The sequence below is a fragment of the Muntiacus reevesi genome, chromosome 1 (assembly GCF_963930625.1).
Source record: "Muntiacus reevesi chromosome 1, mMunRee1.1, whole genome shotgun sequence".
Lineage (NCBI taxonomy): Eukaryota > Metazoa > Chordata > Mammalia > Artiodactyla > Cervidae > Muntiacus > Muntiacus reevesi.
The window spans coordinates 180,492,484-180,515,407 of record NC_089249.1 but is presented as its reverse complement, the minus strand read 5'-3'; the positions used below and the strand labels follow the sequence as shown (position 1 = coordinate 180,515,407).

At 46.0% G+C, this 22,924-nt stretch overlaps 1 protein-coding gene across 1 annotated transcript in view; it reads left to right on the top strand.

Moving 5' to 3' along the window:
- The window catches only part of MAML1 (mastermind like transcriptional coactivator 1), a 54,679-nt gene extending 32,741 nt beyond the window's left edge, over positions 1–21,938 (top strand). Inside the window, exons 2-5 of the mRNA XM_065917260.1 lie at positions 11,037–12,449; positions 15,466–15,705; positions 16,772–16,868; positions 18,480–21,938. Of these exons, the coding sequence (XP_065773332.1) occupies positions 11,037–12,449; positions 15,466–15,705; positions 16,772–16,868; positions 18,480–19,459 (2,730 nt within the window). The 3' untranslated portion in view covers positions 19,460–21,938. The remainder of the gene's footprint in view (positions 1–11,036; positions 12,450–15,465; positions 15,706–16,771; positions 16,869–18,479) is intronic.
- Positions 21,939–22,924: the final 986 nt, after the last annotated feature.

Genomic DNA, 22,924 nt, shown 5'->3' with positions numbered 1-22,924 from the left:
TGGGCGTGTCACTTAGCTTACTGGTGTGTCACAGTGGATGTATACTGAGGCTCAAGGTCTAGTAAAAGTTGACTCTGCCATCTTGGACCTGGTTGGTTCTATGACGGTGTCATTCCTAACAAAGTCGTTTACCCAACTAATTGTAATCCAATTTTAGAAAATCCTGATCATGCATAATTTACTATTTCAGTACTTATTCATTTCTCACACCTTCTTTTACTGAAAACACATTTATTTTCCATAGAAGTTTTTCCACATTAAGTTCCTTTTGTTGTTGACAAGTTTGTAAGAGATAGAATATGGTCGTATTTGACCTCTAGTAAACCTAGGTACAACAGAAGTGTTTTACTTATTGATGGTTCTAAAGACATGTCTGTATTACCAGGTACTAATTTAATACTGGCTATTTCCCACCTGAAATTTATTTAGCTTAATTTAGAATTGTTTGATTTGTAAGTGCTTACTTTGCCTTAAACCAATTAAGCAGAGCTCATTTACAAATTAATCTCAACAGTATTAACCAACGACACATACAGAGACATACACATATCTAGACAGACACGACATGAAATCTAACTTCATGTTCTCTTAGTTATGAATCAAATGTCATAATATCAAAATTCACTAGTTTGTAAATGACAGTTGGAATAGATAGAATTTTACAGGCTTCTTCCTGTCTTCCCCTCAGTCTCAGGAGTTAGAGATCATCTAGATCTAGTGTTCCTGAGAGCCTGGTTTCAAGGCACAGCGAGAGACAGTCAAGCTCTACTAGAACTTGTTCCCTCTCAGGGTCAAAATTCTGAAGGTTATTTAACCAAAATTGCTCTTACTGTTTATGCAAAACAAACCAACTTTGGAACCAGTTTTTCACACTTTTACCTAAACCTTCTCTGAAGTCTAAACAAAATGGTGTCCACAAAAACCAAAATGACTGTCACAAATCACAACCCAGAACACAAAGTGTAAAAACACACACACAGGCCCGGTAGTCCTGGTCAGACACTCCCTTAAATACAAGATTACAGTCTCAGAAAACCTCCTATAGAGACAAGTACGAAGAGAGTAACTGGAAATATCTCAGGTCTTCAGAGATTTCCAAGGGAGGAGAGGAGGCCGGGTCAAAGAAGAGAGGGAAGGAGGCAGGGGAAGGGGGACTAACGGGGTGGCCTTATAGGTGTCTTTGACCACCTGCAGACACCCAGGCATTACGAACTTTACCCTGAGCCTCCAGGGAAGGGAGGACTGGAACTTGGGCCCTGCCAGAGACCTGACCAGAACAGAACCAGAATTCTAGTTCTCTCTCTGCCAGCCCTCAGCTCAGACTGAGGCCCTTTGACCAGAGTCCTGCGTCCAGGACTGGGGGACTTAAAAAAGGGTAGGATAGGAAGGGTTAAGGAGAGGAAAGAGAGCGGGAAGGGGAAAGAGGTCAGTAAAATCTCTTGTTCCTTCCCGGGTCAGGGCACTCTGGCCAGTTGTCCATGTTGGGAGAAGACCAGAGACAAAAGGGTCCAAGCTGCCGCCACTGGATCTGATCTATCGGTGAGGAAGCGGGTTGGTCCCTCAGTACCCCAAATGGTTAGGATGTCAGTCACAGCAAAGAACAGTTCGCCAGAGTCACCCTTCATTGCAGGAAGGGGAACCCCTTCCAGGGTCCAAGAGTGGGCTTTTATCTTAACACTCAGAAATGAATTGTCCAAAGAGACATATGAGCTGACAAAGCAAGAGACTTCATTGAAAGGGGTGCCCAGGCAGAGAGCAGGAGAGTAAGGGAGTCCAGGGGAACTGTTCTGCAACATGGCTCACAGTCTCAGGTTTTATGGTGATGGGATTTCTTTGGCCAATCTCTTTTGACTCAAGATCCTTCCTGGTGGCACATGCATTGCTCAGCCAAGATGGAAGCCAGCAAGAAGGATTCTGGAAGGTGGTAGGACCAGTGGCATCTCCTTTTGATCTTTCCCGAACTCTTCTGGTTGGTGGTGGGTGGTTAGCTTTGTGTTCCTTACTAAGACCTGTTGTAAAATAACTCATGCAAATAGTTATTTTGGTGCCTGGCCAGGGTGGGCAGTTTCAGTTGTTTCCCCAAACAGATGGTGGGAATAGGGACTTCCTCGGTGGTCCAGTGGTTAAGAGTCTACCTTCCAATGCACGGGATGAGGGTTCCATCCCTGTTCAGGGAACTAAGATCCCACATAGTTCTCAGTGAAACCAAATTAATGAATGATTGAAGAGAATTATTATGTGGCAGATGATAGAAGAGCGAGAGGGTAGGGAAGGAAAAGACACAATGTTAGACTGTGTTTAATAGCATGAAGATCATCACCAGTCTCTGAGAAAGCGGTCCTCCTAAGTCCTCCCATCCACCATTCAGTCACTTCCCAGGTGGCAAACCAAAACGCTGCTGGCTCTCAGGGATGGAGGTGGTGTTTGGCTGATAAAAGGATGACAGAAGAGGGAGGAGGAGGAAAGCGAATGTCCAGTGAGAAGAGGCAGGAAGCGCTGGAGCTGCCTCAGGTGATGTCCGTGCATAAGGAGCCACACCCCGTCTCAACAGCCTCATCTACCCGGAGTGGAAGGGCTCTCCTTTGGAGGCGTTGTACCACAGAGCACACTGAAATTCCATTGGTAGGCTGTGGAAGGGGGAGGAAGTAGGGACTGGGTGAGGGACTCCCTTGTAAGGCTCATGGGTGGGTGGGACACGGGATACTGATCTGTTGTTCATAAGGCATGGCAACTCCAGCTTCACTCAGTGTTGATAATCGGGGAGCCCCCTCCCAAATAGAAGATGATGGGGGCATAGGCGAGGGTAGGGATCATGACTGACTGGGTGAACATTGCAGGGCCTCCAGTTGACCGTCAAAACATGCAGTATTTGACAAAACCTCTGCGTGAAGGAAAGGAGCCCCAGATCACATTATGCCAGAGCTGAATCCCCCAGAAACTGAATCCCCCTCCCTGTGCATGGGGAGACGCTGTGGTAGTTACACTAGGACCCTCTGAGCTGACTACCCAGGAGTACCAGAGGGCAAGCCAGTTTCATATGGTTTACAGCTCTTACCATGTTTGTTCTTAAATAATGTATAAGCTGTTCAGACCATTTCCCCATCTCTTTGCTTTCCTCTGCAATGCCCTGCACTCCTGCAAATGCTCAAGACTTAAAGATCTGCCAGAGCCACCACATTCCACACTTCCCAAACCTGCCTACAGCACTCCAGCTAAATTTTGTGAGTAGTTGAGAAAATGACCTGGTGTTCCCTTTGGCTAAAAGCAATTGGTATTGCAAAATTAAGTTGTTTGCAACTTGTTTGCAATTGTTTGCATGTGGATATTGAAACAGGGAGTGGTAGCTTTTGTAGTTGTTAGGACAAAGAAGGATTCTGTTCCTAATCAGAGACAGCCAGCTGACTCATCAAGTGCATTGACCTTTTAGGTGTCCATCTCCCCCGCGTGTTTTCAGAAAACTGAGCTTAGCTCCCAGGTTTATAGACAGCCCAAACCTGACACTGAGGAACACACGATTTTTCAGAAATAATATAATAAAATTAAAAATCCCTGATGGGAATGTAAATCGATACAGCCACTATGGAAGACAGTATGGAGATTCCTTTAAAAACTAGGAATAAAACCACCATATGACCCAGCAATCCCACTCCTAGGCAATACCCTGAGGAAATCAAAACTGAAAAAGACACATATATCCCATTATTCATTGCAACACTATTTGCAGTAGCTAGAACATGGAAGCAATCTAGATGTCCATCAGCAGATGAATGGATAAAGAAGTTGTGGTACATATACACAATGTATACACAGTATTACTCAGTCATAAAAATGAACACCTTTGAGTCAGTTCCACTGAGGTGGATGAACCTAGAACCTATTGTACAGAGCGAAGTAAGTTAGAAAGAGAAAGATAAATGTCATATTCTAATGCATATATACGGAATCTAGAAAAATGGTACTGAAGAATTTACTTACAGGGCAACAGTGGAGAAACAGACATAGAGAATAGACATTTGGACATGGGGAGAGGGGAGGAGAGGGTGAGATGTATGAAAAGAGTAACATGGAAACTTACATTACCATATGCAGAATAGAGAGCCAACAGGAATTTGCTGTATGGCTAAGAAAGTCATGACGGCGTGATCACTTACCTAGCACCAGACATCCTGGAAAATGAAGTCAAGTGGGCCTTATGAAGCATCACTATGAACAAAGCTCGTGGAGGTGATGGAATTCCAGTTGAGTTATTTCAAATCCTAAAAGATGATGCTGTGAAAGTGCTGCACTCAACATGTTAGCAAATTTGGAAAACTCAGCAGTGGTCACAGGACTCGAAAACATCAAGTTTTCATTCCAATCTCAAAGAAGGGCAATGCCAGAGAATGTCCAAACTACCACACAGTTGCACTCATCTCACACGCTAGCAAAGTAATGCTCAAAATTCTCCAAGCCAGGCTTCAACAATACATGAACCGTGAACTTCCAGATGTTCAGGCTGGATTTACAGAAGGCAGAGGAACCAGAGATCAAATTGCCAACATCCGTTGGATCATCAAAAAAGCAAGAGAGTTCCAGAAAACATCTACTTCTGCTTTATTGACTACGCCAAAGCCTTTGACTGTGTGGATCACAACAAACTGTGGAAAATTCTTCAAGAGATGGGAATACCAGACCACTTTACCTGCCTCCTGAGAAATCCGTATGCAGGTCAGGAAGCAACAGTTAGAACTGGATGTGAAACAACAGAGTGGTTTGAAATTGGGAAAGGAGTATGTCAAGGCTGTATATTGTCACCCTGCTTATTTAATTTATATGCAGAGTACATCATGAGAAACGCTGGGCTGGATGAAGCACAAGCTGGAATCAAGATTGCCGGGAGAAATATCAATAACCTCAGATATGCAGATGATACCATCCTTATGACAGAGAGTGAAGAAGAACTAAAGAGCCTCTTGATGAAGATGAAAGAGGAGTGAAAAAGTTGGCTTAAAACTCAACTTTCAGAAAATGAAGATCATGGCATCTGGTCCTATCACTTCATGGCAAATAGATGGCGAAACAGTGGAAACAGTGACAGAATTTATATTTTTGGACTCCAAAATCACAGCAGATAGTGACTGCAGCCATGAAATTAAAGGACACTAGCTCCTTGGAAGAAAAGTTGTGACCAACCTAGACAGCATATTAAAAAGCAGAGAGATTACTTTGCTGACACAGGTCCATCTAGTCAAAGCTATGATTTTTCCAATAGTATGTATGGATGTGAGAGCTGGAGTATAAAGAAAGCTGAGCACCGAAGAATTGATGCTTTTGAAATGTGGTGTTGGAGGAGACTCTTGAGAGTCCTTTGGACTGCAAGGAGATCCAGCCAGTCAATCTTAAAGGAAGTCAGTCCTGGGTGTTCATTGGAAGGACTGATACCAAAGCTGAAACTCCAATACTTGGGTCATCTGATGCGAAGGACTGACTCATTAGAAAAGACCCTGACACTGAGAAAGATTGAGGGTGGGAGGAGAAGGGGATGACAGAGGATGAGATGGTTGGAGGTCATCACTGACCCAATGGGGACATGAGTTTGAGTAGGCACCAGAGTTGGTGATGGACAGGGAGGCCTGGCGTGCTGCAGTCCGTGGGGTTGCAGAGAGTCAGACCTGACTGAGCGACTGAACTGAACAAAGAAACTCAAGCTGAGGCTCTATATCAGCCTAGGGGGTGGGATGGGGAGGGAGATGCGAGAGAAGTTCAAAAGGGAGGGGATATATGTATATCTATGACTGATTCTGGTTGAGTTTTGACAGAAAACAGCAAAATTCTGTAAAACAATTGTCCTTTAATAAAAAATAAGAAAAAAAAATCCCTTCAGTATTAGCAGCTCATTTTGATTCCCTTCTGACTAATTAAATGGGTATAAATTTTACTTTCCCCAAAGGAAACTTTTAAAACAATGGATGTTATGAAGAGTCCATTTTAAGATCATCATTCCTTCCCCCCCCCTTACCCCTAGGTGGCAGCAAGAAGCAGAAAAACCTACATGAAAATAAAGCACATGTCCTTGTATTGTAGGGGCTGTGTTAGTGTTATTTTTATAATTGAAGTATGGTTGATCTACAGTGTTGTGTTAATTACTGCTATACAGAAAGTTATTCAGTTATATATATATATGTATACACACACTTCTTTTTTGTATTCTTTTCTGTTTTGGTTTATCAGGATGTTAAATGTAGTTCTCTGTGCTATACCCCAGGACCTTGTTTACTCATTCTGTATATAAAAACTTATCTGTGCTAACCACAGCCTCCGATGTCCACCCTCTTCCAGCCCCCGTCCCTCTCAGCAGCCAGCAGGCTGTCCTCAGTCTGTGGTTCCGTTTCTTTTCCATAGACAGGTTCATTGGTGTCATGTTTGGCTATTGTTGTTTAGTCTCTGCAACTGCATGGAATGTAGCCTGCCAGGCTGCTCTGTCCATGGGGTTTCCCAGGCACGCTTACTGGCGTGGGCTGCCACTCCTCCTTCTCCAGGGGATATTTAGGATCCGCATTTAAATGACAGCACTTGGTATTTGTCTTTCTCTTTCTGACGGACTTCGTTTAGCATGACAGTCTCAGCCGTGTTGCTGCAAATGGCATTGGTTCCTTCTCTATGGCTGAGGAGTGCTCCTCTGTGTATATGTCCCACATCATCTTTATCCATTCACTCTTCGATGGACATTTAAGTTGTTTCCAGGACTTGGCTATCGTGAATGGTGCAGCTGTGAGCATAGGGGTACATGTATCGTTTTGAATTATAGTTTTGTCTGAATATATGGCCAGGAGTGGGATTGCTGGATCATATGGTAATTCTGTTTTTAATTTTTTGAGGAACCTCCATACTGTTCTCCACAGTTGCTGCACCAACTTACATTCCCACCAACAGTGTAGGACAACAACAGCATTTGTTATTTGTAGACTTTTAAATGATGGCCATTTTGATCATTGTGCAGTGCTACCTCACTGTAGTTTTTTTTTTTTTTTTCTCATTGTAGTTTTGATTTGCATGTCTCTAATAATTAGCCATGTTGAGCATCTTTTCACGTGGCTGTTGGCCATCTGTATGTCTATTTTGGAGAAATATTTATAGGTCTGCCCATTTTTTGATTGAGTTGTTTGGGTTTTTTGTTGTTGAGTTGTATGAGCTGTTTGTATATTTTAGAAATTAAGTCCTTTAGGGAGCATCATTTGCAAATATTTTCTCCCATTATATAGGTTGTGTTTTCATTTTCTCCTTGGTTTCCTTTGCTATGTAAAACCATGTAAGTTTCATTAGGTCCTATTTGAGGTTTTTTGCTTTGTCTTTTGATTTATATTTCTTTTGCCTTGGGAGATCTAAGAAAACATTGGTACAATTCAGAGCAAGGAAGGTTTTGCCTATGATCTGTTCTGAGAGTTTTATGGTATCATGTCTTATGTTTAAGTCTGTAAACCATTTTGAGTTTATTTTTGTGTATGGTGAGAGGATTTGTTCTAATTTCATTGATTTACATGCAGCTATCCAATTTTCCCAACATTACTTTCTAAAGAAACTGTCTTTTTCCCCTTGTATAGTCTTGCTTCCTTTGTTGAAGATTAATTGATCATAGGTGTATGGGTTTATTTCTGGTCTTTCAGTTCTGTTTTATTAATCCATATGTCTGTTGTTGTGCCGGTATCACACTGTTTTGATTACTATAGCTTTGTAGTATCATCTGAACTCTGGAAGGGTTTTGCTTCCAGCTTTTTCCTCAGGATTGCTTTGACAATTCTGGGTCTTTATGGTTCCATATGAATTTTAGGATTATTTGTTCTAGTTCTTTGAAAAATGTCATGGGTAATTTGATAGGGATTTCATTAAGTCTGTAAATTGCTTTGGGTCATGTGGCCATTTGAACTATGTTAATTCTCCCAGTCCAGGAGCATGGGATTACTGTACCATTCTTCCCGTCAGCTTCAGTTTCCTTTTTTAGTGTTCTGTAGTTTCCAGCATGTAAGTCTTCCACCTCATTGGTCAGGGTTATTCCTAAGTGTTTTATTTTGGGGTTTACTTTTTTAAAGATTTTTGTTTGTTTGTTTGTTTTTTAAACATTCCTTTTCTGTTATGACTTTTTGGGGCTTCCTGGGTGGCTTAATGGTAAAGAATCCTCCTGCCAATGCAGGAGACTCAGGAGACACAGGTTTGATCCATGAATCGGGAAGATCCCCTGGAGAAGGAAATGGCAACCCACTCCAGTGTTCTTGCCAGGAAACATTCCATGGGCAGAGGAGCTTGGCAGGCTTTAAGTCCATGGGGTCACAAAGAGTCCAACACAACTGAGTGACTGAGCACACATTTTAAAAGATGATTTGTTTGTTTTTTTTCATTCCCTTTCTGATATTTCATTATTGGTATAAAGAAATGCAATTGATTTATGTATGTTAATCTTGTATCCTGCCACCTTGCTCAATTTATCAGTTCTAGTAGTTTTTGTGTGAAGTATTTAGGGTTTTCTATATGTATTATCATCTGCATATAATGATAATTGTACCTTTCCTCTTCCAATATGGATACCTTTTATTTCCTTTTCTTGCCTAATTTCTCTGGCTAGGACGTTCAGTACTGTGTTGAATAGAAGAGATGAGAGTGAGCATCCTGTCTTATTCCAGAATTAGTGGGAAGGCTTTCAGCTTCTTACCATTGAATATTATATTGACTGTGAATTTGTCATAAATTTATTGTCTTGAGATATGTGTCCTTTATACACAGGGGCTGTGTTCTTGAGTTGGGTCTTAGGATCATGTTTTGCTTATACCTCTGACCTACAGTTCCATTTATTCAGCATTTCTAACTTTTTCTGAGCTAACTTAAGTACCCAGCTATCTATTTAAAGAAGTACTTATTGTAAAGTAATTAGCCTCCAACTGATAAAAATAAATGGAAAAATAAATAAATTAAAATAAATTAAAAAAAAATAAAGAAGTACTTAGCCAGGATTTACAGAACACTGTGCAGTCAGCTTTAACAGTTAAATAAGAAAATCTTGAAGGAGAGGGAATGGAACATTGAAACTCAGAGATTGATAAAATTATCCTCCTTATTTTCTTGCTCATTGCACGTGTGTGTCTACAGGTAGTTTCTTGCCGAGAGCTGGTGCCCTTGGCCCCTTTTGCCCCCTACTCCCACCTGGGGATCAGGTGCTTCTGCATTCAGCCTCATAGAGTGGGTGCCGGGGGTGGGGGTCCTTGTGGTCCTTCTCTGCAGCGGAAGATAGCAGCGCAGAGTGTCCTGTGCTGTTCTCTGAAACCTGCTTAACGATAATGTTGAAAGCTGTTACTTGGAACTTTGTAAATAGCACTGTATAGATGCTTAGGGCTAGTTGGGGTTGTGGAATTGAGAATGGGGGAGAAAGGATAAAAGATGTAACGGAAGTAAACGTAGGAAAGGAGCAGCCATGTTCAGAGGCTGAGTGTCGGTGCCTCTGTTAGTGGAGGAGTTGAGTCCTGGCAGCTGAAAACAGAGCTGGGGAAATATGGAAAGATCACACCACTTCTCTTCCCCAGCTGCACTGTCCTGTTCTCTCTGGGAAACGCCTGTCCTTGAACTTTCAGGGCGCTTATTGCTCTACTGCTTGCGTAGAGTGTTTATCTTATTCTGTGGCCGTGTCCTAGCAGATTGGAAGCCCATGGGACCACCTCATTTGTCTTGATATCCCCACAGCACTTGTGTCTGACACATGGTAGACTCTTAATAAGGTTAGTTGAACAAATGCAGTTGAGGAGAACAAGGGAGATAAGTAACAATGCCAGGCAGATGTGACTGTATTGAAATTAACAGTTTTATTTGGAAGTGGTAGGGTCTGTGAGGGCTGGTGACTGGGTTCAGTGGGTGGAAGGCGCTCAGGGTTGGTGGGGAGGAGAGTGGGACGAAAGGCAGAGGATCTGTGAGGCGTATGAGGAAGCAACCTGACCTGGAGAGAAGGGTGGAGCCGGCAGGGCACCTGGAAAGACTTGGGACAGCGTGAAAGTGCTATGCACTGAGACGAGGCCTGGGGCATGTGGTCAGCCCCCGACAAGGTCCCACCTGCACTGGCCAGTCTCCTTCAGCCGAGAGCAGCAGAAATCCAAGTTAAACCATCTTAAATGTAAGGCGGAATTCATTGGTTCCCATAAGTGAAAAGTCCAGGGGGATGGCTGGTCTTAGCATAACCTAGATCCCGGAACTCAAATGATGTTCTCAGGAGAGAGTGTGTGTGTGTGTGTGTGTCCTGTGATGTTCTCAGGAATGTGTGTGTGTGTGTGTGTGTGTGTCCTGTGATGTTCTCAGGAATGTGTGTGTGTGTGTGTGTGTGTCCTGTGATGTTCTCAGGAGTGTGTGTGTGTGTGTGTGTGTGTCCTGTGATGTTCTCAGGAGTGTGTGTGTGTGTGTGTGTGTCCTGTGATGTTCTCAGGAGTGTGTGTGTGTGTGTGTGTGTCCTGTGATGTTCTCAGGAGTGTGTGTGTGTGTCCTGTGATGTTCTCAGGAGTGTGTGTGTGTGTGTGTGTGTGTGTCCTGTGATGTTCTCAGGAGTGTGTGTGTGTGTGTGTGTCCTGTGATGTTCTCAGGAGTGTGTGTGTGTGTGTGTGTGTCCTGTGATGTTCTCAGGAGTGTGTGTGTGTGTGTGTGTGTGTTTGTGTCCTGTGGCTCTTTCTTATCGGCTCCATTATCAGGCACACCCTTAGATTAGATGACTCTGGGCCGCTTCAGGCTTGTGTCCTACAAAAAGAGCTGCATATGTCCAGGGATTGACTCACTGACTGCAGCTGGGTTGCTTAGCCACAGCTGAGCTAGTCCTGATTCAAGCAAGGCCACAGGAAAAGAGAAGGGGAAGACAGCTCTGGAGGGGAAATGGGTGTGTGTTCCCAGAAGTGGAGAGTGTAAACTAGGCAAGCAGAACCAGCAGGAGAGTGCTCCAGGGGGTACAGACCACCGTGGTTTAAGTCACCATCAGAAGTAGAGGGGTCACATACGTGGTGCTGTATACATGAGTCACTCTTTTTCATGTTTTTCAGCATCTCCATGATACGGTAAAGAGGAATCTCGACAATGCCACATCCCCTCAAAATGGTGATCAGCAGAATGGCTACGGAGATTTCTTTCCTGGGCACAAGAAGACGCGCCGAGAGGCCTCTCTGGGAGCCACCGTCTCTTCCAACGGCCTGCCCCCAACTTCCCCGCTCGGCCAGCCCGACAAGCCTGGCCCTGAAGCCCTGCAGGCCACTGGGAAGCACGCACTGGGGCTGGACTCCATCAGTAAGAAGTGTCTGGCAGACTCGAGCCTCCACTTGAATGGAGGCAGCAACACTAGTGAGTCATTTCCCCTGAGCCTGAATAAAGAACTGAAACAGGAGCCCATGGATGACCTGCCTTGCATGATCTCAGGGGCCGGAGGCTCCATCTCTCAAGGCAACCTCATGCCTGACCTCAACCTCAATGAGCAGGAGTGGAAGGAGCTCATCGAGGAGCTGAACAGGTCAGTGCCTGATGAAGACATGAAGGATCTGTTCAATGAGGACTTTGAAGAGAAGAAGGATCCAGAGTCTTCTGGTTCTGCCACACAGACCCCCTTGGCACAGGACATTAATATTAAGACGGAATTCTCTCCAGCGGCCTTTGAACAGGAACAGTTAGGCTCTCCACAAGTGAGGGCTGGGTCTGCAGGACAGACCTTTATGGGGCCTTCATCTGGCCCTGTGACCACAGATTCACCCAGCCTCGGGGGCTCACAGCCCCTCTTCCACACCGCTGGTCAGCCTGGGGTGGACAGTCCCAGTCCCAGCCTGATGCCGGCATCAGCCCAGGCCCAGAATGCACAAAGAGCCCTCTCCAGTGTGGTGCTGCCTAGCCAGGGCCCAGGCGGAGGCTCAGAGCTGTCCTCTGCCCACCAACTCCAGCAGATTGCTGCCAAGCAGAAGCGTGAGCAGATGCTCCAGAACCCGCAGCAGGCTGCCCCAGCACCCGCTCCAGGCCAGATGTCTACGTGGCAGCAGACAGGCCCCGCCCACAGTCCCTTAAACGCCCCTTATCCCATGGAAAAGCCGGCCAGCCCTCCTGGTTACAAGCAAGACTTCACCACCTCCAAACTGCTCATGATGCCCAATGTCAACAAGAGCTCGCCTCGACCTGGAGGCCCCTACCTCCAGCCCAGCCATGTGAGCCTGCTGAGCCACCAGCCGCCAAGTAACTTGAATCAGAACCCTGTGGCCAGCCAAGGCTCGGTGCTGGACTATGGCAACACCAAGCCCCTTTCTCACTACAAAGCAGACTGTGGACAAGGCGGCCCTGGGGCTGGCCAGAACAAGCCAGCCCTGATGGCGTATCTTCCCCAGCAACTGCCTCATCTTAGCAGTGAGCAGAGCTCCTTATTTCTGATAAAACCAAAGCCGGGAAATATGCCCTTCCGATCACTGGTTGCACCTAACCAGGTGAGCACGGGTCTTTACTCTGCATTCACACCCACCCACCGAGTGGCTTTTCAGGCCCCAGATAGCTGGGGAACAGAGGGAGGAAGTGAGCAGCTGCTTTTTGACCTTCAACGCCCTTGGGAACGAAACTAGATCAAGCAAACCAGGATTGATTCTCAATAAAATAGGATAGACTCCCTTGCACTTGGTCTAGTGTCTTTCATGCCATACAACTTAAATCATTTGTGGCAATGTTTTGAAGGTAAAGATCACATTTAATGTCCTTAGAGGCTCTGCTTTTTTTTCTTTTTTGAACAAACTTTCAGATACATATATTCAAAATGCCATAAGTTTTAGTAAGCTTATAGCATTTAGGTGAATGCTGCTTCCTAACAGGTCTAAACTCCATGGTTATTTACTTAAGGCTCTCAAGCCTGGCAGAATCACTTGGCTCTGAAGGGTGGAGAATGTTGAGTACCATTTTATCATGATCATTGTTTGCATTTCTACTCACATTCACGGTCTAAAATGTCTCGTCTACCCCCCCCCCCCAGAAGAGTAAACAAACAGTATTCCCAGACTTCCTCAGAGCTAGCACTTGCCTTTTCTTTACTGCAGTATGTCCTGGACTGTCCTCCACATCTTCCACATAGATGGACCCACTGACACTTAGCTGATAGTGGTGTGACTTTATAACAGTTGTATGACAGTTGTTTTGTCATGGTGCAGAGAGGTATCTCCTTCCTTTCACTACTGTAAGTAAACGGCTGCAGTGAATGTACCTTTGTGTATTTGTAACACACTAACATTTTAAACTCAGCAGTGGCCACAGGACTGGAAAACATCAGTTTTCACCCCAATCCCAAAGAAAGGCAATGCCAAAGAATGTTCAAACTACTGTACAATTGCACTCACCTCACCCAGTAGCAAAGTAATGCTCAAAATTCTCCAAGCCAGGCTTCAACAGTACGTGAAGCAAGAACTTCCAGATGTTCAAGCTGGATTTACAGAAGGCAGAGGAACCAGAGATCAAATTGCCAACATCCATGAATCATCAAAAAAGCAAGAGTTCCAGAAAAACATCTACTTCTGCTTTATTGACTGTGCCAAGGCCTTTGACTGTGTGGATCACAACAAACTGTGGGAAATTCTTCAAGAGATAGGAATACCAGACTAGCTTATCTGCTTCCTGAGAAATCTTTATGCAGGTCAAGAAGCAACAGTTAGAACTGTACATGGAACAACAGAGTGGTTCCAAATTGGGAAAGGAGTACGTCAAGGTTGTATATTGTCACCCTACTTATTTAACTTATATGCAGAGTATATCATGAGAAACGCCAGGCTAGATGAAGCACAAGCTGGAATCTAGATTGCTGGGAAAAATATCAATAACCTCAGATACACAGATGACCCAAACTTTATGGCAGAAAGTGAAGAATTAAAGAGCCTCTTGATGAGAGTGAAAAAGTTGGCTTAAAACTCAACATTCAGAAAACTAAGGTCATGGCATCTCGTCCCATCACTTCATGGCAAATAGATGAGGAAACGAAATAGTGACAGACTTTTTTGGGGGATCCACAATCACTGCACGTGGTGACTGCAGCCATGAAATTAAAAGACACTTGCTCCTTGGAAGAAAAGCTATGACCAACCTAGACAGCATATTAAAAAGCAGAGACTTTACTTTGCCAACAAAGGTCTGCCCAGTCAAAGCTATGGTTTTTCCAGTAGTCATGTATGGATGTGAGAGTTGAACTATAAAGAAAGCTGAGCACTGAAGAATTGATTCTTTTGAACTGTGATGTTGGAGAAGACTTTGAGAGTCCCTTGGACTCAAGGAGATCCAACCAGTCCATCCTAAAGGAAATCAGTCCTGAATATTCATGGGAAGAACTGATGCTGAAGCTGTAATTCCAATACTTTGGCCACCTGATGTGAAGAACTGATTCATTGGAAAAGGCCCTGATGCTGGGAAAGATTGAGGGTGGGAGGAGAAGGGGATGACAGAGGATGAGATGACTGGATGGCATCACTGACTCAATGGACATGAGTTTGAGCAAGCTTTGGGAGTTGGTGATGGACAGGGAAACCTGGTGTGCTGCAGTCCATGGGGTTGCAGAGTCAGACACAAGTGAGCGACTGAACTGAATATTTTAAAAATAGAGAAACTCAATGCTAGTAATAGCTGAGGAAATTGACATGTTTCAGATAGTAGTAAGGATGTGTAAGTGGGCACAGTGCTTTCAGGAAGTAATTTGACATTATATAGTTTTCATAAGCCATAAAAATGTTTGTAAACATTGACACATTATACCCCTGCAAGAAATAATACAAAAAAAGGAAAAATGCTATATACAAGACATTCATTGCATGATTATTCCTAGTAGCCAAAAAGTGAAAGCAGTCTAAACATCTCTCAGTAGAAGAATGTATGTGTATATGTTCATCCTTCTACTTACTTCACCCACTGTATTGCCACATGGACAAGGAGTCTGGTGGGCTACAGTCTATGGAACTGCAAGAGTTGGACACAACTCAGCGACTAAGCAACAACAACAAATCTGACAGAAGCCAAGCAGTCTGTTCCCAGAAAATGCTGTACATAGGTGGGCAAACCATGTAATTTCTGTTGGTTCAGGGACAGCCCTGCCACCAGGGGCCCAAGGTTTGCACACTCAGTGCGTAGCCTCTCCATCAGCCAGGGTCCCTCATTAATCCTTCCCTGGGGGCCTGTCTAGGCCCATGCATTCCAGTAAGGGAGCATTTACGAGCTACAGTTGCTTTTGGCATATGCAAGTTTAAGCCGCTGGTGAGTTGTAGGAAACAAGGCTAACACTCAGCTACTCACTGCTCTTCGCCGTGCCAGGACACTCAGGTGTTAGGGCTGTTGCTCTGGAGTCACGTGCCAAAAAAGCCGAGGCTTCAGAAGAGAACCTGGAGCCAGGCTTTCACTAAACGGAGCTCGTCCACTCTGATCAGGGATTATAGTCCTCACTGTGTCCCACCTGACTTAAGACCCCCTTGTCTCTGTTGACAGGACCAGAACCCTCCCAGTGTCCCTGTTCCCACCCAGGCTGCCAGCGTGGGGACTCAGCCGCCTGCCGTCTCCGTGACCAGCACTCACAGTAGCACCTCCTATCTCAGTAGCCAGCAGCAGGCAGCTGTGATGAAGCAGCATCAGTTGCTTTTGGACCAGCAGAAACAGAGGGAGCAGCAGCAGAAGCATCTGCAGCAACAGCAGTTTTTGCAGAGGCAGCAGCAGCTTCTGGCAGAGCAGGTAAAGAGAAAGGCGGGAGAAACCCACCCGCACCCCTTCCCGTGTCTGCCTGTCCCCCAGGTCACCACCATGGCTGCAGGCTCCAGTGTGTGTGTGTGTGGATTTGTGACTGTTTGTGTGTCTGGCTTTAGAGTACTCTGAGAAACAGGAGTGTGGTCTTTCTCAGACAGTGGTAACCTGTGTCAGAGCAGCTTTATGTCACTTAGTGGGGATTAATGAAGGTGGAATCTAAATGTATTAGAACCATTTTTCCAGCAGGTACCAAAGCACTGAGCTCACTGATCCATCAGTTTTCTCTGAGATCCAGCTTTGTTGTAGAGTTTGCTATAAGGCAGAACATAAAGTAGGGAAATGACATCCCTGAGGTCCTGGGATTCAAGAATTAGGACTGACAACCCCCTCCTAGTTCTGCAGTTTATTTGCCCCCTTGGTCACCAGATTGTACTATGCAGATTCCAAGGTTACAGGAATTCTCAGGACTTTAAATTACAATCCTTAAGACAGAAGAGAACTAGTTACCCAGAGGATAAAGTTAAATAAGGATGACTTTAAAACCCACATTACTGCCTCAGTTTCACTGTGTACTAAATAACAGCTTTTGGGGGGATAAAATTCACATGACATACAATTCACCCATTTAAAGTACACAGTTCAAATGGTTTTCAGTGAGTTATGCACCATCACCATAACCAGTTTTAGAACAATACCTAAAAGAAACCCTGTACCCATTAAAAGTTCTTCCTTCATCTTCCTGAGCCTAGGCAAGCACTGATCTACTATCGGCAGTAGGGATATCGGTTTGCCTGTTTGAGGCATTTCCTATGAATGCATTCGGGATTCAGCCATATCGTCGCATGCATCGGAACTTCATTCCTTTCTGCGGCTCCTTCGATGTGCCCCATCACTCCATGTCATACTGTTTATTAAGAATCCCCCAAATGAGAATATGAACATTATCTCCACAGGAGTCCCTCTGAGTAACAAACTTGGACAGTTTATTTTACTCTGATTGCTTTGTTTTTGTTTTATGTGGGTCTTTTTCTCTGTTGATCTTGGCATTTTCTAGGAGAAGCAGCAGTTTCAGCGCCATCTGACCCGCCCACCACCCCAATATCAAGACCCAACACAGAGCACCTTCCCACAACAGGTTGGACAGTTCACAGGTGAGGAGTGTTTGAGATGATGGTGTGGGGCAGGGGAAGGCAGGTGCTGAGCAGATGTTCCCCTAATGCTGACTTTCTGCTGTCTGCTCAGCTTTCCATTATAGGTGCTAAATGGATGTGTATGCTCCTGTCGCTTCAGTCTGCGTGAGGAGCCTTGCTCTCTGGTTGCCCTGTAGGTCAGCCAGAGAAGAAAGACAGAAGCATGTTGCTTTGGCCAAGTGCTTTGACTGGGTCCCTGGCTGTATAGTCGTTTAAGGCAAAATTATTTTTAGTTGAAAGTTATCTTATCCATAGGAAGTGGCTTCTGTAATTCTCAAGAAAGTTCTTTGCTTCTCCTGTTGATGTGTCTGTTTAAAAAATGACCCTGTCCTATTTTCCAGATAAGGAGAGACTTAATGCTCCTGTGGCCTTTTGCTGCTTTTCTTCTTTCTGTCTACTCATGTTGGTATCAGCAGCAGCCAGTTGATCTGGTGGGGGCAGGAAGCATTCTGAGGTTTCAGCTGTCATGTCTCAGATATGTGAGAGAACCTGACCAGCATTGCTCAGGCTGTTGCTCTAGAAATGCAGAGAGAGCTCAGTTTATAGATAGAGAAAAGTCTAGGCCATTCCTGGCTCTTGGAATATCTTTAAAACCTGCACTCCTTGGTCAGTGATTCTTGCTATAACATGTCCCAGTGAAGTTGACCACAGCTGTGCATTCCAGAGGAGACTGAGTGGGATTTTATGTTATGCTAACAGGGACCAGGGGATTGAAGTCTGTGGGCTGCTCAGAGGCTGAACCTTGGCCAGCTTTCCTGCCTTAATCCCATTTAATGTTGTTGTATGTAATCAGTGGGAAAGAAGTGGATTATTTCAGCATTTCTCTCTTTTTCAACTCAGTTTTTAGTTAGGTGCTAATGGAAAGCAGAAGAGGAGAAACAAAGTGTACTCGGTCATGGCCAGCTCCTGAACAACCCCTCTCCTGCACACAGAGAAACACCTCAGTGCTGCCACCGTGCACCCGCGGCTTTAGACAGAGCCCCATGTAGCAGGTTCCCCGAGGACAGGGCCTCTGTCTCCCCAGCACGGCCTCCGCCACAGAGCGGATGCTCAGCACATGTCTTCTGATTGCCTCCCTCCCCCACCCTGCAGTACCGCATTGTGTGGGCCTCATCCAAGTGATCCTGTCAGTCCCTGGCCAGCTTGGTCTAAGCCAATCACAGTCCAGTCACCCTGTGGCTCTACAGCCCTGTCCCTTCATATGGGGGCTGCAGCTCCTCTGAATCTGGCCAGGACCATCTCTTCGTTTTATCCCAGACACTCTCCCCACGTCTTAGCCACAGAGTTTGCCCCTTCCTCTGTGCCTTTTTTTTTTTTTCAATTTTAATATACCTGTCTTAATCTCCTGATTGTTCCAGAGGGGCCTCCATTCCACCCTGTGGGGAACCTGTGGCCCCCAGGGCTCTCTTCATTAAGGTTCCACTGATCGTGAGGTATCTGGTGAGGTATCAGAGCACTGACTTTGCCTTTCATGCCTGTAGGATAGCAGTTGCTGCTTGGTTCTTAGATGTATCTCCATAGTGGTGATAAAGAAATGCTAGCTTGGCTGACAGAATTTCCTCTGTCTTCTAGGGTCCTCTTCTGCCATGCCTGGCGTGAACAACTTGGGTCCATCCAACTCCAGCTGTCCTCGAGTGTTCCCTCAGGCTGGAAATCTGATGCCGATGGGCCCTGGACACACTTCGGTTTCTTCTCTCCCCTCAAACTCAGGCCAGCAGGACCGGAGTGTGGCTCAGTTCACTGGCTCCCAAAGCATGCCACAGAGCAGCCTCTATGGCATGACTTCCGGCATAACCCAGATAGTTGCCCAGCCTCCACCACAGGCCACCAACGGACATGCCCACATTCCACGGCAGACCAGCGTGGGCCAGAACACCTCGGTTTCAGCTGCCTATGGACAGAACTCTCTGGGGAGCTCTGGTCTCTCCCAGCAGCACAGTAAGGGGACTCTGAACTCGGGTTTAACTAAGCCACAGGTCCCAAGGGTATCAGCAGCCATGGGGAGCCAGAATTCCACATGGCAACATCAGGGAATGCCAAGCCTGAGCGGCCAGCCCCCAGGAAACAGCACCGTAAGCCCGTTCACTGCGGCTTCCAGTTTCCACCTGCAGCAGGCCCACCTGAAAATGACCAGCCCGCAGTTCTCGCAGGCGATGCCCAGCAGGCCCATGGCCCCCATGAGCTCAGCAGCTGTGGCAGGGCCCATGCTGCCCGCTGGGAACGCACAGCAGAGGACCAGTGGCCCTGCCCCGGCACCTCCCCAGGGAGCCCCGCAGCCGGGCTTGTCAGGCCTGAGCCCGGCGGGGCCTGAGCTGGGGGCCTTCAGCCAGAGCCCTGCCCCAGCCATGGGCGGCCGGGCAGGCCTGCACTGTGCCCAGGCCTACCCCGTGCGGACCACAGGCCAGGAGCTGCCCTTCGCCTACAGCGGGCAGCCGGGCAGCGGCGGGCTGGCCAGCATGGCTGGGGACGCCGACCTGATCGACTCCCTGCTGAAGAACAGGACTTCCGAGGAGTGGATGAACGATCTAGACGACCTCCTTGGGCCTCAGTAGCCGGAGGATTTGTGGTGTTTTCAGTGTTCATACAGCCTATATTTTTGTTCTCAGATTCAAGAAAGAGTAACTACTTTGGACCAAAAGCCCGCAGCCCAGGGAGCTGGGCAGAGCTGGAGCCACGGAGCTGAGGTCTGGTCCTCCCGGAGCCCGCGGGGCCCACAGCTCCCAGCCAGCAGTTGGTGTGTTGGGCTGGCCCCACCCCATCTGCTGGTGTCACTGTCTGGGGTTGGAACAGCAGGACTGGGTTCTACAGGTGGTTTTTTATCCAGAAGACCAAAAAACCAAGTTAAAACCCCATGATGCCAGGTTTATAAAAATCTGTGCTATCATTTTGATCTAATCCAAGATTTCTCCATTTGGCCCAGTGTTGGGACAGATTTTTGTTGAAACTTTATAGTGGAACTATTTGCAATTTGTAGCATAGAAAAGATTTTTTAAAGATTTTAAGGTTTTAAAACAGATTAGGGTAGGTGGTTAAAATCCATAAGTGGCATTGGAAACTTAGGGTTTCCTTTTGATTAAGAGCCTTTTTTATTCCTGCTCTTTGTCAGCTTTCAGGACAGAGGGAGGCTCACTGGAAAATTGCATGTGCCAAAAAGGAACAGGATGCCGTGAGGAGCAGAGCTAGTGGCAGAGATGTGGTTGTTACAGCAGCCCCGCCTTCTCCCAGAATGCTGTTCTTCCAGCTTGGCATTAGGAGGACCTGGGCTGAGGAGTCCTTCCTCCCGTGTTTTCAGAGCAGGACCCCAGGCTAAAGGCTGAAATGCAAGCTGGGGTTCCTGTGTCTCTTCTGTTGTGACTTACCACCTTTTGCAGTTCCTCTGGAGATGCGTATTTAGTGTGTTAGGAAGGTGATCATTGTTGAGTTGTGCACAGATGTCTTTTCCTTCACCCTGTCTTCATTTCCCATAGCCGGTCTTTCTGCCTCCTGTTCTTTATTTCTCCAGCCCAAGTGGAAAACCTCATTATGGCACTAATTTACTAGATTGGAGAGGAAAAGAGTCATTAGAATTCCCCAGGGAACCCTAGCATTGTAAGGAGGTGGGTATCCCCTCCCCAGAAAACAGAGGTTCGGGGGAAGGAGAAACAAGGACACAGGCCGAGGAAGGGGTCCCACTCCATTCTACTGCTGCTGCCACTGCCTCTTCAGATGACTTGCACTTTTTAGAGAGAATTGCTTTGTAACACTAATACATCCTTTCTAAAAATTCAAGTGAATTTCTCTTTTAAGGTCTATGACTGTTTAGGTCTTGACTAAGCTAAGAGTCCACGTAGTATTACCTGTGGGCTGTTTGTGGAAAGTGAAGACGGAGAGAGCACTTCAATACAGCAAAAGCAAAATGGTAAGCATAGGGTGAAACTCTTTCAAATGGAATATTGGAGGGAAAATAGTACACTGAAAAGAGTGGCTTATATGCAGAATGATCTCTGGCGAAATCACAACCCCATTTTTATTTCCCTGGAGTTTCAAAATGGGTAATTCAAGGAGTATCATATGTAAAGAATTGAGCCAAGAAAAATGCTCACACAACCAGTGTGAGTGGCTTTGAGGGGATGAAGGGTTGTGCACACATTGGTCGTTACTTTGCACCAGCAGTGCCTTTCATGGGGGTGCGCGGACCCTCAGGTCTTCTCTAGTAGCCATTTGCCACCGTGAGTGGCGTTAGGGCCATTTCCCTTTATCGCCCTCCCGGCCTTCCCCAGAGGCTGAATATAGCTCAGAGAAAGGGATGAATCATAAAGCCAGTGAAGACGCCGCCCTCCGAGTAAGTTCCCTGGTCTGAAGGGGAAGAGGGTGACTTCAGTGGGTTTTTGTTTTTTTTTACCAAAAATAGCGGGCTGGAGGCTGGTGGTGGGTCCCTGTTCCTCTCCCGGTCTGCCTCTGGCTGCCGCTCACCTCTGTCCTCGGCACTCACACCTCTGCCCCCCTTGTGGGGAGGGCTGCCCCTGCCTTAGTCCTGGGGCCACCTAGACAGACAGCAGGCTTCTCTCCTGCTGCAGTGTCAGAGCAATAATGTGATGCTTGGGGTCCCCCCAGGGAGCTGCCAATGGCTTTATTTATGAATCTTGTTTTTGGGTAGTCAGGGAAGGAGACAACTCCACTTCAGTGCAAATCCCCATCTTCCAGGAGCCATGACTCAAAAGAAAAGGGTGCTCGGACTTTTGTTATACACATTTGCTTTGTGTAAATAAATGTTTACAATTTTATATTAAAGATGGAATAAGTGTTAGAGCTTCTGACTGTATATTTTTTACTTTTATAGATTTTAAAACTATGATCCTTTATATATGTGTTTGGGGGGCTATAAGTTTTATGGCAAACAGTTGGTATTGTTAACTTTTTACTGTCATCAAAGTACATAAAAATTCTATTAATTCCCTTATTCTTTTACTTCCTTAACTCTGGTGTACACCAAAAAGAAATCTTTACTTTCCTGTTTTATCACTATAAAATAATAAAAGTATTTTGCTAGTATGGAAACTGCCCATGTGCTTTACTTCACATGGCCGTGCCAGCAAAGTAGGCGGTGGGCCGTGCACAGCCGCTTGGTTTGGCAGTCTTGTGATTTAGCTGCTTGCTTAACGGACATTGGTGCTGGGGGTGTTTGGTTTGGTTTCCCTCAGAGTGACTTTTACTTCTTGATGATAGATAGAAAATTAGCACTGACATCACCCAGGGCCACCGGTCTTTCCCCTCTGGCTCATCCATGTCCTATGTCTAATGTGAGGAAACCAGATAACTCCAAGGACACTTTAGGTCCTTAGCAGTTAAAATGTTTTACTTAAAACCCCTAGGTTTACTGTCAGTGCAGTTCTCTGGGTCTTGTTTAGCTTCGTTTTTTACTGTGGGGATGCGTGTGCTCTGGCACGTTCACCCCCTCACTCCTGTGGTACCACACTGTGAAGGGCCTCAAACAGAGACATGCCAGGAGCCTGGAACATGCGTCTTGTCAGTGACCTCTCACCTCAACCACAGGCTGGAAGAGGGTCAGGCCTGGAGAGGCTGAAGCGCTCAGAAGAGCAGGAGAGAGCAGCCTTCAGGGAGGAAGCCTGTCCTGTGATGGAATTAAAAGGCTTGGTTACTCTGATGAAGCCGTGTATATAGGGCACAGGGAAGGGAAGAATATAAGACCCATAAAGTCTTGGCTGAGAATGCACAGGACGTGCGTGGGGGCAGGGGGTTCACTCTCTTTAGTGGTCGGAGAAGTCCAAAATAGAATCAAAGTGAGGTGATTGTGCTGGTCAGATCAACAAAGGTAAGTGAAAGTGCTCACTGCAGCGTGATGAGGCGGGCTGCGGTACAACCCTTTTGTGGGAAGAAATTTTGAAAAAGGTAGTAAGCTCCTTTAAAATGTCCATGCCATCTGTCCACCCCAGCAGTTCCAACCCTGAGAAGCCATCCTTGAAGATAAGTCCAGGTGCAGAAAAAGGTGATAACTGTGGTGTTCCTGGTAGTGTTGT